At 48.0% G+C, this 15,862-nt stretch overlaps 1 protein-coding gene across 8 annotated transcripts in view; it reads right to left on the reverse strand.

The window, feature by feature from the left end:
* The window catches only part of KIAA1324 (KIAA1324 ortholog), a 72,323-nt gene continuing 56,731 nt past the window's right edge, over nt 271-15,862 (reverse strand). For 2 of the 8 annotated variants that reach the window (XM_021090088.1, XM_021090089.1), the window contains exons 12-21: nt 15,181-15,286; nt 14,779-14,916; nt 13,175-13,438; nt 11,637-11,810; nt 7,547-7,727; nt 7,147-7,243; nt 6,589-6,690; nt 5,278-5,404; nt 5,022-5,200; nt 271-4,361 (exon numbers count right to left, since the gene is read on the reverse strand). In XM_021090088.1, the coding sequence (XP_020945747.1) occupies nt 3,971-4,361; nt 5,022-5,200; nt 5,278-5,404; nt 6,589-6,690; nt 7,147-7,243; nt 7,547-7,727; nt 11,637-11,810; nt 13,175-13,438; nt 14,779-14,916; nt 15,181-15,286 (1,759 nt within the window). In that variant the 3' untranslated portion in view covers nt 271-3,970. Of the gene's footprint in view, nt 4,362-5,021; nt 5,201-5,277; nt 5,405-6,588; nt 6,691-7,146; nt 7,244-7,546; nt 7,728-11,636; nt 11,811-13,174; nt 13,439-14,778; nt 15,287-15,862 lie in introns of all 8 variants that reach the window. The other 6 variants (XR_001308467.2, XR_002343534.1, XR_002343533.1 and 3 more) reach the window with 6 other exon arrangements.

Raw genomic sequence — 15,862 nt, forward strand, 5'->3', positions numbered from 1 at the left:
CAGAAGGGAATGGAACTGACATGCTAAGTGTTCTCTTTTGATCCTCACCCCATCTTGGGAGGTAAAGCATCATGAGATGTGTTTTGTCCTGTGGAATCCGAGGCTTTGGTTGATGGATGCTAGGTCTGCATTGCTCCTAAGCACGCTCTTCTCTCTGTCACTCTGGAGTGCCAGAATCCTTTTCCTCTTCAGTTTAAGCTTCAAGGACATTTACCACTTCTCACTCACCCATCCAGCCATCCAACTTATGTTAAAAAAAAAAAGAAAAGCTAGAAATTATGTTTTTATTTCACATACACACACAAATGTGACAGGAGATACCCATCCTGTAACAAACTACAAATTTATGGAATACAGAGCAAAAAGGAAATCCAGGCAGTCTTGAGGAGACCAAAATTGAGTTTCACAACGTTGAAAAATCCATTACAAAGTCTCTGTTGTATAAATATAGTCAGTCTTTAATATAGAGTGAGACTGAAAAAAAAAAAAAAAAGGTTTGTTAACATAAGAAATCCCCTGGTCCTTGAGTCACCATCTTCTTCATTTGTATTCCCAGCCACATACAGGTGACACCTGCATGAGGAGAGTTACATGTGTCTTCTTGGACTCTAGGTAACCAAATAGGATTGAGTATTTTATCTCCCGAGCCCACATTCCCTCTCCCAATTGCTTGTGCAAAACACTGTAGTTTTTTCCCCACGTAAAATGTCTGTTCTAAATTTGAGTGTGATAATGGGTGCACAGTTCTGTGAGTATGCTAAAATCTATCAAATTATACTTTATTTTTTTTTTTTTTACAGCTGCACTTGCAGCAAATGGAAGTTCCCAGGCAGCTAGGGGTTGAATCAGAGCTGCAGCTGCTGGCCTACGCCACAGCCACAGCCACGCTAGATACTTAACCCACTGAGTGAGACCAGGGATCAAACCCGCACCTCATGGATACTAGTTGGTTCCTAACCCACTGAGCCACAAGGGGAACTCCCCAAATTGTACATTTTAAATGAGCGAATCGTATGGTATTTGAATTACATCTCAGCAGAGCTATTAAACAGTATCTAATGTGTCTAAGCTGTTTAGGGAGCATCAGGTGACCCCGATAGCATAGCTCATGAGTTCCTGGCAGGACACAGGGACGATCTGCTGAAGCATTATGACTAAATCAGTGGAGTTTGAGGTTGCTCTGGGGGAACTCACTTTCAAGATCAGAATAAAGAAGTCAGCAGGTATGTACTTTTTCCATCTGACTCTAGAATAATCTAAAGACCTTCTGTGGCTTTTGTCACAAAAGAAAGCTGTTCCCTGGAAAAGCAGATGCCTGGGGTATTGTTGATGCTACAGAAAACTTTAGGCTGGAGCTCAGAAGCTAGCTATCTGCATCCATCAGGAGAAATTCCAACACAGCCACAGGTTCTGAAAGCCTGAATCCTACAAGAGGAGGGAGGATTTAGATACCAAAGAAAAGCTTCTAGATTTATTGAACCAAAGGAACAGCCTGCCTTCAGTGGTGCTGTTGTTGGCCAGACATCGAAGCTGGGATCCAGTTCTCACTGTCTCTTTTATAAGACCATCTGCAGGACAGCAGTGGCCAATCAGATCAGCAAAACATCATGTGACAGACAAACCACCTAGAAGTGCCATTTCCGTCCTTTACCTAACATCTGGTCAACAAATGGCCATTTGAGAAAAGGGACAGTCACAAACTATGGGCAATTGGACCCTTGACCAAGGACGGTCATTTTAGTCTGCTAGTGAGGGAAAGAGAATTGCCATTGGTAGGAAGAAAAAGAGAATTTAAACTCTTGCTCCAGTTTTACCATTCTAGATGCATAAAGGTCATTGCTTATACTTGGTGTGGAAGTGGAGAAAAGGGCCACAGAGGAGGTTCACTTTATTCACCTTTCAAAAGTGGGTGCTACCAAAACCCGGGGCCACAGGTCTCTTTAGTTTTTTAGCACATGAAGGAAATGAGAATGGGAAAAAGGGGAGGACAGGGAATTGAAAGTGGGAAGGGTCCCAGTTTGGTGAACACTTTGTCCATCTCCCCCAGGCTTTCCTACTTGAAGACTTGATTTGGATCTGGTGCTGGGGCAGGGACTGGAAGTCCATGCCTTTCTTGGGCAGCCTAGAGGTTGTTTATTCTGTGGCTGAGCAGATGAATTCAGGTTAGAAGCAGACATCATGGCCACCTCAGGCCCCTCCTGTTGTGGGCTGGCTCCCCCACATGGCCCCATTAAAACCTTCACCTCCGTGTGTTCTTTCAAAACATGATACACCCGTGCCCTAATATGGCCCAAGCCTCTAGGAACAGGGGCCTCAAGGATGAGGACTCTTACTCACTGGCAGTGTGCTTCCTCTCTGGGGTGGTGATGGAAGAATGGATCCATCAGGGCATTTTCTCAAGGAACTTTCTCTGTGACTCTGGTGAGAATATTTATAGCTTCCTTAAGAAAAGGGAATGATGTACCTAGTTTAAAAAACAAAAAACCTTCCGCCTTGCCTCTTTTTGTGCTTATCAAGTCTTTTCTCACCCAGGCCTTACTCCTCTGCCCTCCACCCATCCATTATACCCATTTGCGCTGGTGTCCAGGAGAGCTGAGTCCAGGCCACCACGAGGGGATGCCAGTACCTCCTGAGCCAGCCTCTCCTAAGTCATGGGCTGAGGGCAAGTGGTCAGGGAAACTCCCAGCTGCCTCTGCCCTTAAATAAGAGGCCAGAGGAAGTCATCTCTATACTTAAGAAGAGAGAAATAGTTTCATTCCGGAGCTCTAAGAAATATGAGCCGATGAAGCGATGGTTCCGAAGGCTGGACCATTTTGGGAAACAAGATGCAAGCAAGGGAGTAATATAAACAAAGTGTGGGTATATTTGGCAGGTTTGAGGCAAGCAGAAAGGAGGGTTCAGGGATTCTATTAAAAAACAAAACAAAGATCTGAAATTCAAACTTCTGATAAGGCCACAATGAAGAGGTTTCCAGCAGTGGGTGTGGCAGGAAGCTGGCACCCACATTGCCACAGGTTTAGAAGGTGCTGTGCCGGCGAGGAGGCAGGTGCAGCAGGGCAGTGCCCCTCACAGGTCCATGTCTGGGCCTCCTGACGAGGTCTTCAGTGGCACCGAGTCAAATCCATCAGGAGTCCTCTGAAAGAGAGATGGTGACAGGAGCTGGCTGCTGCACGTGGACAAGTTTGGGGAACAAAGGAGAGAAATGGAAAAACAGGTGACAGAAGGAACCCTCAGGAAATTCCTGCTTGCAGTGCCTTTGTGGAAACATGGCCATAAGATCTCTTCTCTTCTTCTTGTTCCCTTCAGTCAGAGGATAAGAAGCATCTCTAAAACCCTTGCTTCACATCTTTGCAGTTTCTAAACTTCCAGAAACACCCAAGGATCCCAGGGTAAGTTGTTTTCCCATTAAAAAAAAAAAAAAAAAAAAAGTCAAGGTCTCGGGGAGGCCGGGGGAGTCACCCTGGAAGGTCAGTACAAAGAAGTGAGATTCAGCAAAGCCAGTACCTACCTGCCTGCCTGCCTTTCCTCGCCATCCCTCCAGTCCCGTCCTTTCCCCTTCCCACCCAGTTTGGACGAACTGGTTCAGAGCAGTAGTGAGCTGTGGGTGCTGGCAGAGTAGGGCTGCAGAGGGCAGTGGCCCTGGAGCTGTTGCTGGAATCCTTTCTGCTTGCCTCACGCCCAGCAACAGTGTTGCCTATGTTACATGTATGAGCTTCCAACTCATGCACCTGCCCACATAGAGTCAACTCTCCCAGCTCAGAATTGCTCAGGGATGAAGAGCTTAAGACTTGGCCATGACTCAACCCCAAAGGACTGCACCCTGATATCTGGATTACAGCACCCTCCACTGGCCAAAGGAGAGCCTCACTTCACCAGAAGTTGATCCTAGAGATCACCACCCCCCCCAAAAAAAAATGGGGCAGGGGAGGGGAGGATTTTTACAACACGGATGGTCCAATACTCCTAGAAGTTAAAAGGCCCAAACAGTCCATCCCTGGGAGTGCGTACTGGGAGAGAAGGAAGCTTGTAAAGGGCCCCAGAAGAAAGCGTGGAAGCACAGAAAGCAGAAGCCAGGTGCAGAAGCACAGAAAGCAGGACAGTGGTCCCTAAATGGCATGGGGCCATTCGGTGTCCCAGGACTGGTGTCTTCTCCAGTGCTCCAGGCTGAGCTCAGTGCACTGGCCAGGGTCCCTACCTTGGAGGTAAACGATCTGATCTTGCCAAAAAGTGACTTCTTGCTGGTGAAGATAAGGTCGTCCTCCACGTCCTCGCCTTCCATGATGGCACAGCTGTCAGCTGCTGGCAGGTCACAGTCCTTGAGGGTAGCGTTCATCACCAGCTTGGAATACTTGTACTCCAGTCTAGGAAACAAGGGGATGGGAAAGATGGGACATCAAAGTATGGAATGCAGGGGGAAGAAGGAGAAAGGCTGGGCCATAAACAGATATTCCCATGCCGTGGGTAACAGAGCTGAAGCGTACCACAATGGCATTGGGCTGGCCATATAGCTAAGGAATCTTGTCTCCCAGATCAGTGATATTTTTTCCTTAAGTCTAGCTGTTTCTGTGACCTCAAAGCTTAATAGAAATAATGGAACTGTGAAGTCATTGTTTTCATTTTTAACAATAACAAAACTAAGAATTCTCTTTGCTTTTCTTTTGAGAATCTAACAGCCATTCATAGAATGCCATGTGATACCATCCCTGTTTAGGAGTCAGGATAACTAAGGAAAAGTGGCTCAACAAGTCTCTGGTTGAAGCCCCAGAGAGAAACCCCAGGAGTTCCCTGGTGGCCTAGCCGTTAAGGATCTGGTGTTGTCACTGCTGTGGCACGGGTTTAATCCCTGACCATGGGTGGTGGGCACGACCAGAAAGAAAGAAGGAAAGCAAGGAAGAAAGGAAGAAGCAAGGAAGGAAGGAAGCAAAGAAGGCCCCATCAGTTTGTGCTCTCTCTAGACGCTCTCCTCCCAGCTCAGTGATCCAACCCCAGCCATCCCCACACTCCAACATCCCACCACGTACTTTCGATTCTTTTTCCAGAAGTAACAGGTCAAGACGGTGAGCAGGATGGCAGTACAGGTGCCTGCAGAGATGCCCACTTTCAGCCAGAAGTCTATCGTTTTGCAGATGGTGACTCTCTGCTCAGGCAGGGAGATGCCACCCGAGCACAGCTTTGGTTCACGCCACACGTAAGTGGTCTTCTATTGGGGAGAAAAACAAGGAACTCAGACACCACCTTCCCGTCTCTCCTGGGAAGCCCCCACACAGCGAAACCTACCTGGATCCCGGCTGTGCAGCTACTGACGATGGTATGGTAGTCGGCAGCCGAGCAGAGCGGGCAAGCGGCCACGCTCTCCCACAGGAAGTGGAAGTTACAGCCGTCACAGGTCCCATCGGAGCATGTGCTGGCAGAGCAGAAAGGAGATGTGAGCACTCACTCGCTGGGCTGCTGGGAAGATCTGGCTGAAGTCCTCTCAGATAGAGCTTGCCTGATACATCCTCTCCTTGCCAAACTGTTGGCTCCACCAGGATCCTTCCAACTAGCCCTTAACCCAGGCTTTGCTCTCCGATTTCCCTGATGAGAAGAGGCCTTCCTGGCCTCCCCCAGGCTCCGTCCTCTGCCCACTTTTGCTGCTGACCTCAGATGAGAGCTAACGTAAGCTGTCTGAGCTCTAGCGTGGCTGCCCAAATAAGCCCTCAGAGGCTCCGCTTCTCCCCGTGGACATGTGACATTTTCCAAGAGTCACTTTGATGCAGCTTCCCTGGTGGGGGAGGGTTCAGGAATGAACCTCAGGCTATGTGTCACATTCTTTACTGAGATGTTCGCCACAAGGACAGGATTCTCAGGGTGAGGGGATAGAAGGGTACGGAGGGTGGGGAGCAGGACAGTGTTTTGACACCACTGCTGAGTCAGAAGATCCTGCTCGGCTCCCCGTCTCCCTGATCAGTGGTTGTCTATGAGCAGCATCTCCCAAACCACCTTCCTCAAGACACCAGTGCCCCTCAAGAGGTTAGTTGGTGTTATATGAAATAAAAGGGAGGTGGGGGGGTCTATAATCAATCAAATTAGTGCACTCAGCTATTAAACTCAGACGTGGGTCTTTCAGTTGGGGGGAGATTCCTAGGATTTCCTAAACCTTTACTCATCCTCATGATAATAGCAAGTCCTGCCAGACACCAGGGCAAGTCCTCAAACTTCATTGCCTCCTTTAACCCTCACAACGACCCCCTGAAGAAATGTATTACTATCCTCATTTTACAAGAAAGGAGGAAGAGCCCTAAAGAAGAACTGTATCCGTAACAGAGCTAGTAAGTGGAGGAAGGGAATTGGATCTGGCTCTCAGCCGCAGCAGTTAGTCACTTTGCTGGGTTGCTGTCCCCATGGTGGTCAGGGAGAGCCAAGGTAGCTTTGACTCTTCCTTCTGCTCCCTTCTTGACATCTAAAGATCAAGGGTTTAGAACCGTGACTGCATTCCCAAGAGCCCACGAATAGATCTTGGATGGTCTCCTGTTCTGATCTTTTTCAGTCATCTTTGGTTCCTGGGACCGAATGAGGCCAAGGAAGGGAGACTTTGTTACATGCCTTTACCTTGGCAGCAGCAGACTTCCAGGAGCAGGTTTCAGGGGACTGCATCTGAGGCGGATGGTGGTTGATCTCCCAGAACTGCAGGACTGGGTCACATCATTGGACCTGCAGAGAAAGCAGCCACCATGGGGGAGCGAGTCACTCATCTGTGCCATTGGAGAGCCACGAACTCAACATGGAACAGTTCCCTCGCTGGGGAAGTCAGGACTTGTGTCTAGCCTGACACACAGGAGAGAGTGGGGCTCAGGGAGATCTGGTTAAGGGGAAATGCACTGGTCTAGAAAGGCTGGCAAGTGCATGAGCCTTCCTAGGAGCCTCCTTAGGTGGGAAGGGTTGTCATCCAATACTCCTCCCCGCCGCCAGGGGCAGACCTGCCCCAGTAAGGCCCAAGAAGCTGGCGTGGGAAACTCCCAGCCTTTCGTGCTCATGGCTGGGCGGATCTGCTAGACCTTGGATGTGTTCTGGCTTGATAAGTAGTAGGTGGCGAGAGAGGGAGGGACGCCACAGAGATTGCAGAGGAGCCTGGGTTGCACTGGCCTTTGCCTGGCCTCTCATTTTCACCTATAAAAGAAGATCACGTCCGGTATTCCCAAGGACTCCGGGTGGAAAAGTTCAGCTGGGGAGGTGATTCCATCCAGAGTCATAGCTGTTGTCACCCCTGCCAAATCAGAGCTCCTGTTTAGTTCTCACTAGTAGCATTTAGCTGGCACCCACTTCAGTTCTTTCAGTACCTGCCCACATCCCTCCTTCCTTCATCCCCTCCCATCCCTGGGTGGCTCATGAAAGAGGGGACCACAGGTTTGTCAGTGGCCCCGTGGGCACTTGGTCCCCCAGCATGGAAGAGAAACCAGGTCGGGAGGTTGGGTCCCTCCTCTGGGGCCTCTTCCCTCAGAGCCTGGCAGCCTCACTCCCTCTCCTACAGATGCACGCTCACACAGGCTAGAGCACCTGTGCTACTCACCGATGAGTCGATCGGCGAGGCTGACAGGCTGCGAGGACACTCCGGCCTTGTAGCCTGTCACCTCCGAGGGAATGATGACTGCCTGGCAGATGTAGGCCGAGATGGATTTGGAGAAACCCGACTCGCCATCAGGAATCCGGAGGTCGGTGACATTGTCCGTGCACACAGACATCTTCTTACCCTGGGGACGTGGGGAAAAGTGTGGAGGGGTGAGTGGTACAGAGGAACTCCCACAAGCTCCCCAAAGGCAATAGGGAACAGTTTTCGCACATCTAAAATTTCAGCCTTCCAGGAGTATGTTGCAGTGGAATGATTCATCCCAGTTCTAATTGCAAGACAGATTTAAAGCTGAGAATAAGGCCCAGGTGTCCTAGTTTCTCACACTCTGGCTCAGAGATCCCCAGTCTTGTTTGCTTGGAGTCCCCAGGGAGCCCTGTGTGAGAAGGGTTGTGATGGTGGCAGCCCATGTGGGGATCCGACCTACCAGCCCACCTGTTAAGGGCCTTCTGTACCTAGATACTGAAATGTGTAACTGATCCCATGAGAATTACTTGAACACCTGGCCTGGTTCACATTCCTTCTCTGGGTCTTCCTCGGAGCTCATCTTGGGAGCTCTTTCCAGACAGAGTCTCCCAGGGGGTTAAAACAGACCCCATAGTCAGCCCTCTCTCTATCTCAAGGGAGCACATCTTAGGACCAATTGGAACCTATTCCATTTAAAAGTATTTATCAATAGAAGATTGCTTCTCCTCCAGTCTTTAACAACCCAAACTGTACAGAACTCTAGAAGACGGTAGGATTGAGACGCCTTCCTCGAGATTTTGTAACAAAAGAAACATTGAGATATTGTTCCTTCTAAGGTCCTTAATTTTATAGAATATCAATATACAACTTGCTTGCTAGTATGAAATCATTTGTTCAATATTTGAAATTTAAGTGGGCTAAGCATTTATTTTTTAAATTATTGTTATAGTTGATTTACAATATTCTGTTAATTTTTACTGTACAGCAAAGTGACCCAGATATATATACTTATATATAGGCAATCTTTTTTCACATTATCTTCCATCATGTTCCATCACAAGTGGTTAGATATAGTTCCCTGTGCTATACAGCAGGATCTCATTGCTTATCTACTCCAAAGGAAATAGTTTGCATCTACTAACCCCAAACTCCCAGTCCATCCCACTCCCTTCCCCTTGGCAACTACAAGTCTGTTCTCCATGTCCATGAGTTTGTTTCTTTTCTGTAGATAGATTAATTTTGTGCAGTATATTAGATTCCAGATATAAGTGATATCGCCTGGTATTTGTCTTTCCCTTTCTGACTTATTTCACTTAGCACGAGAGTCTCTAGTTCTATCCTGGACTAAGCATTTAGAATGTAGGATTTCAATGTTATAAATTTTAGTACAAATAGAGCTAAGCTGCTAAATCTGTTATCTCAGTTTATTTTTAGAATTGTAAGAAGTAGATAAAGAACATGGGAATGGAAGGAAATCTTTACATTATATAAGAATAAGGAAATAGGAGTTCCCGTTGTGGCACAGCAGTAACAAACCCCACTGGTATCTATTAGGACATAGGTTCGACAGTAGGATAAGGATCCGGCCTTACTGTGAACTGCGGTGTAGGTCAGAGACACAGCTCAGGAGTTCCAGTCGTGGCTCAGTGGTTAATGAATCTGACTAGGAACCATGAGGTCGTGGGTTTGATCCCTGGTCCTGCTCAGTGGGTTAAGGATCCAGCGTTGCCATGGGCTGTGGTGTAGGTCGCAGACGTGGCTCGGATCCCACGTTGCTGTGGCTGTGGTGTAGGCCCACAGCTACAGCTCCAATTAGATCCCTAGCCTGGGAATCTCCATGTGCCACGGGAGCGGCCCTAGAAAAGGCAAAAAGACCAAAAAAAAAAAAAAAAAACCAAAAAACAAAGATGCAGCTCAGATTTGGCTTTGTTGTGGCTGTGGTGTAGGCTGGCAGCTGCAGCTCTAATTGGACCCCTAGCCTGGGAACTTCCATATGCTGCAGATAGGGCCCTAAAAAAGACCAAAAAAAAAAAAAAAAAAAAAGACTCTCCAAATTCCCATCTTCCCTCTCCCAACTCACTGAATGAACTTTTACTTTCTGGGCTTGTTTTAATAAGCCTCAATTCCCAAGTTATCACTGTCACTTCTAAGGCTTTCTTCTAACTTCTTCAAAGACTTTCAAAAAACAAGATAGAGACATCTGTCTCTAAATTTTCACAGATTAGTTTATTTTTTGGCATGTTCTCTCTATATACACAAATCAACTTTTTTTTTTTCTTTCCTTTTTGGCTGTGCCCACAACATGCAGAAGCTCTGGAAGTTCCTAGGCCAGGGATCAAACTTATACCACAGCAGTAACCTGAGCGACAGCAGTGATAATACAGGATCCCTAATGCACTGTGCACCAGGGAACTCCCAACAAATCAACTTCTTTGCATGCTGCTGTGGTATAGAGGCCTTAGCTCCACCCAGAGTCACAGACTCAAGATGCTCTTGATTTTGTAATATTTGAAACTAACTTTCCAACCACTAAAGACTTGTTTGTAATTTAGTCAAGTACAGTCACGGTGTGATTTCCCTTTACATGTCTGCCTTTGAATTTTGGACCCACAATATTTGCAACAGTGTGAAATGCTGATGGTAACATGCACTATCAGCAAAGATACATATAGATGAACTAAGAATATTTTATCCAGCCTCTAGAAAACAAGTGACATGTGCCATGATTACTGAAGACTACTTTTTTTTTTTTTTTGCTTTTTAGGGCTGCACCCACAGCATGTGGAGGTTCCCAGGCTAGGGAGAGGTTGAATCAGAGCTACGGCTGCCAGCCTACACCACAGACACAGCAACACAGGATCTGAGCCATGTCTGCGACCTACACCACAGCTCATGGCGAAGCCCGGATCCTTAACCCACTGAGTGAGGCCAGGGATTGAACCTGCATCCTCATGGATCCTAGTCACCTAGTCGGGTTCGTTAAGCGCTCAGCCACAAAGGGAACTCCTTGAAGACTACTTTCTTAAGGGGAAAAAAAATAAAAAGCTCTATCCTGGGTAGTTTTTTTTTTTCTTTTAATTGAAGTAGAGTTGATGTACGTGCATAGTTTTTGTATAATCATTTTGAGGGAAAAAGGTCAGAGAAGAGTAAATGTACACCTTATTTTAAATACTTTCATTTTCCTAAATGTTTATAATCCAAATGATTTGATTTTAGAGACAAAAGTCCCCAGGGAAAATAATAATTTAAAAACCTCTGTCGGCTCAGTGTTCTGCAGTAACCTATGTGGGAAGAAAGAACGGATATCTGTTTATATATAACTGATTCGCTTCACCATACACCTGAAACTGATACAACATTGTAAATCAACTGTACTCCACTCCAATACAAATATTTTGAAATATATATATATATATATATATTTTTAGGTTCACACGTGTGGCATATGGAGGTTCCTAGGCTAGGGGTTGAGTCGAAGCCACAGCTGCCAACCTACACCACAGCCACAGCCACGCTAGATCCAAGCCATGTCTGCAACTTATGCCACAGCTTGCAGAAAGCCTGGATCCCTAACCCGCTGAGCAAGGCCAGGGATTAAACCCAGATCCTCATGGATCCTGTTGGGTTCTTAACTGGCTGAGCCATAATGGGAACTCCTAAAATTTTTCATTATAAGAAAAAAAACAGGAGTTCCCATCGTGGTGCAGTGGTTAACGAATCCGACCAGGAACCATGAGGTTTCGGGTTTGATCCCTGGCCTTGCTCAGTGGGTTAAGGATCCAGCGTTGCAGTGAGCTATGGTGTAGGTCACAGACGAAGCTCGGATCTGGCATTGCTGTGGCTCTGGCGTAGGCAAGCAGCAACAGCTCCGATTAGACCCCTAGCCTGAGAACCTCCATATGTTGAGGGAGTGGCCTTAGAAAAGGCAAAAAGACAAACAAACAAACAAACAAAAAACAACCTTTGAATCTCTTCAATCCTCTGCTTGAATCTCCTGTGTCCTCTCTGGCCTCTGATCCACTGCCCCCACCCCTGTCCTCACACCATCAGCACCTGCGCACCTTACCTGGTTTCCGCAGAGACTGAGGGTAAAGTGGTGGAAATACTTCAACCCTTTGGAAGTGAAGCTCGGCCCTCCAGCCAGAGAGACAGTGTTTCCCAAAGCCAAGAAGTTGTAGTCAAAAGTCCGGGTCGTAGTGTTGACTGAGAAGGTACAATCATTGTAGCACAGAGAGTGGATCTGAGAGGAAAGGGGTGTGTTAGGCCTTGAGGGGGCTTGGCCGAGAGGGGCAGGACTCTCCCCAGCCTGGTCCAGCCCACAGAGGGGGGTGGGGTAAAAGAAGAGGAAGAACGGATTGGTGGGCAGTAAAAGATGTGAAACAGAGTGCCCTGGGGGTCTGGTGGTTGGGGGTTCAGTGCTTTCACTGCTGTGAGCCAGGTTCCATCCTTGGTCTGGGAACTGAGATCCCATATCAAGCTGCTGCGGGCTGCAGCCTACACAATAAATAAAAGAAAAAGAAAAGACCCAAAACAGAGGCTAGTGGGGTCTATGTACCTCTCGCCATTCAATCATTAGCATATATACAATGTACAAACCCAGACTTCTTTTTCAGTAGGTAGTTTGGTCACATTCTGGAGCCTTCTTCCTTTGCCTAGGTTATATCTCTGAAGACATGAACTAGCCCTTCTTACGTGCAAGCAGAAGACAACAGGGGGCTAACTGGAAGAAGGGTGTCCAGATGGCAGAAGAGCAGCTACAAGCCTGGTCCCCTCCCCCATTTAAAAATCACTGAGCCCCAGGCTCCTTTGCCCCAGGCTTTCTGCGAGAAACTGAACCATAAACCCCTTCCTTGCTTGTCTTAAGGTCCCCATGCAGGAGTGGCCTTACTGTCAGTCCCTCCCCGAGCAGCAGAGGGAGCCCTGGAGGAGGATGTTTGTGGCAAGTCCAAGGTGCCCCAGAGAGGCCGCCAGGGATCTGCAGGATTGATGCATTTACTGCACAGCTAAACTGAGCGATGTCTGCAGACTCTATAAACAATGTCTTACGCACAGGGATGTGTGTCCCTGTGGTTGTGATCAGTTTTAAACAAGTTTGTTTAAAAGCATTAATGAATCACTAAGAGCTTTTGGTCGCAGTATGTTCTTAGATTCAGACAGCGTGTTGGGGCAACAGCACTGCTGTTCCACTTTAGAAGAAACCCCTGAGAGAGGAGATAGCACTGCCAATTAACGGTATGTCCCAGCAAAGCTAGGCTACCTTCCCCCAGAAGAGGGGGCATGATAAGGGGCTGCATTGAAGTTGGCTGAATTTGAGCCACAGGTCCCATTACTCCTTCCCTTCAGGTCACTGCACAGATGCCAGAGAACCCTCTGCACCAGGTCACAGATCTCCCATCCCCTGAAGAGGAGACTTGTCCATGACTGAGGCCCAGACCATGAAAACCAAGCTAAGAACTCTCCACCCGAGGTCAGAGCCTGGATGGGCATCCTCTAGGAGTGTACCGGGCGGGGGAGTCCTTGGGTATCAGCCCCTCGAGAACCCCCACCCTCTGAGGTGGCCCATCCAGATGGCCAAGGGTAGCATGCACGGCCCACTGCTGGCACCTTGTTGCTCTTGGTCCCTGGACCACAGCGTATGCAGGCTTGGGCGCCGTAAGGCTGGTGGGCTTTCAGGATTGTGTTAGGCGGGCAGGAGTGGCAGGTTCCTGAATCCCGATCAATATAGTAGCCGGCAGGGCAAGAGGTGCAAGAGGAGCCCAGGTCAGAGGCCTCCAGGGCACAAGGACGGCAGTAGGAAGCCACCCCATCCATAACGTTGGTGACATTGATGGAGTAGATCTTGGCCACGTCATTGGTGTACTTTCTCCCCTGGAAATAAAGAGACAAGAGGAGAGTGGGCCAAGGCCTGAGCAGCAGCAGTTGAGTGCTCTGGACCTAGAGCATGAGCTAACCTATGATGCCTGAGAAAAATCTTTAGAAGCATTCGTGTCATTTTATCTATCTATCTATCTATCTATCTATCTATCTGTCTATCTATCTATTTATATTGGCCACACCCACAGCATGTGGAAGTTCCCGGGCCAGGGATTGAACCTGAACCACAGCGGCAACCCAAATCTCTGCAGTGACAATGCTGGATCCTTAACTCATTGCACCACAAGAGAACTCCTACATTTGCGTCTTTTTTTTTTTTTTTTTTTTTTTTGGTCTTTTTTTTAGGGGGCTGCACCCGCGGCATATGGAAGTTCCCAGGCTAGGGGTTGAATCAGAACTGCAGTTGCCGGCCTACACCACAGCCACGGCAACATGGGATCCAATCCATGTCTGTGACCCACACCACAGCTCACAGCAACGTGCCAGATCCTTAACCCACTGAGTGAGGCCAGGGATCAAAACTCATCCTCATGGATACTACTCAGATTCTTAACCCACGAAGCCACAAGGGGAACTCCCCATTTGTGTCATTTTAAAATGAGACTGAACAGTTTAAATGACATATAAAAATATTAAGTACCATGGGGATATATGCAGTAGATACTCATATTTTAAAAAAGCACTTTTTTCCTTATACAAGAAAAAAAGTATTTATGGAGAAATAAAGGCTAGGAGATACTCCATATGTTAACTGGGTTATCTCTGGGTAGTAGGATTGTGGGTGATTTTCTTCTTTTTTGCTCATGTCTTTAAAAAAATTTTTTGGTCTCACCCACGGCATGTGGAAGTTCCCATATCAGGGATCAAATGCATGCCACAGGAGCGACCTGAGCCTCTACAGTGGCAATGCTGGATCCTTAACCCTCTCTGCCACAAGGGAACTCCCTGTTTCTGTCTCCTAAGTTTTCTTGCAGTGAGACTGCATTACTCTGGGTTAAGAAGAGAAAACCGAGTTACTATTATTATTATAAACAAGAACAGGGCTGAATAGGGTATATCTGATCAGGCATCACACGTGGCCTCAGGGCAGGGTCTGCTCAGGAGGGAGAGGTAATTTTAGGAGTGTGCAGTGTCATCTTCCCCTGGAAGTTATTTGGACAAGGCGAGATGCTCCTTAGGGGGCCGGAAGAGGCAGTTCTCTGCTTGACTGCTTAGAGTCTTCTAATCCTTGGATTCTGAAGCTCAAGCTCATACTTAAGCTAATGCTAGGCACTCTCCCAGGTCAGAGGTCCCCGCTGGGAGCTGGGGGGGTCTGAGGCAGGGGAGGGTCTTACTGTCTCATGAGATGTGGTCCTCTGGAAGGCCCAGGTGAAGCTCATGGTTGTGTTCTCCTGGATGATGTAGGTATAGGACTGTTTGCCTTTGGAACCTTTCCAGGTCTCCACCGGACTGTTGGTCCTAGAATTCACACCCTGAACCCAAGACAGATGAGTGAAGAAGGCATCATAGCTGGGTGGCTGGAGGGGGAGAGGGTGCCCACACTGCTGCCATCCTGGGGGCCAGCAGTCAGTTAGACCCACGCTAAAGGGTGCAGCCCCTGACAGAGTCGGGCCCTTCCTCTGTGAAATCCCCATGAGCAAGGATGTCCGTTCTGTTGGTGCGCCAACGAGGCAGGGGGGCCAACCCTCCCAGTAGTCCCTGGAAGCACCAAAGCAGGCAAAGCCAGGACCACATACCACCATGAAGTAGAGCTCACAGTTCACGGAACAGTCGGTCTCAAAGACAAATGTGATCCTGGCCACCTCTTTATTCTCCGTGTCTGCCATCACCGACTGGGGACGTCTGCGGGGCAGAAATCCAAAGTCAGTCCCAGAGGCTAGATGGCAGCAAAGGGTCTGCTGGGGGATAGGACGAAGTTCCGAATATGTTGGAAAGAGCGCGGACTAAATCCAGTTCTGCCACACTAGCAGTGTGACCTTGACTTAGCCAAACTATAGTTTCCTCACCTGTAACACTAAAGTGATATCTTTCTTGTTTTCCTCCCATCATTGTGCTGAAATCCAAAGGCCCAGAAGATGTGGAAGTGCTTTGTAAAGCACTGCATGGTCTCGCTAGCAGGTGGTCTGCAGACCCACGGAATCAGGATCTATGCACTGCTGTGATTCCCAGGTGATTCATATGCACATTAAAGTTGCAATGTCAGGAGTTCCCATCGAGGCTCAGCGGAAATGAATCTGACTAACATCCCTGAGGACACAGGTGTGATCCCTGGCCTCACTCAGTGGGTTAAGGATCCAGCATTGCTGTGAACTGTGGTGTAGGTTGTAGATGTGGCTGGGATCCTGCATTGCTGTGGCATAGGCCGGCGGCTACAGCTCTGATTCAACCCCTAGCCTGGGAACCTCCATATGCCATGGG

Source organism: Sus scrofa, chromosome 4 (genome assembly GCF_000003025.6).
Source record: "Sus scrofa isolate TJ Tabasco breed Duroc chromosome 4, Sscrofa11.1, whole genome shotgun sequence".
Lineage (NCBI taxonomy): Eukaryota > Metazoa > Chordata > Mammalia > Artiodactyla > Suidae > Sus > Sus scrofa.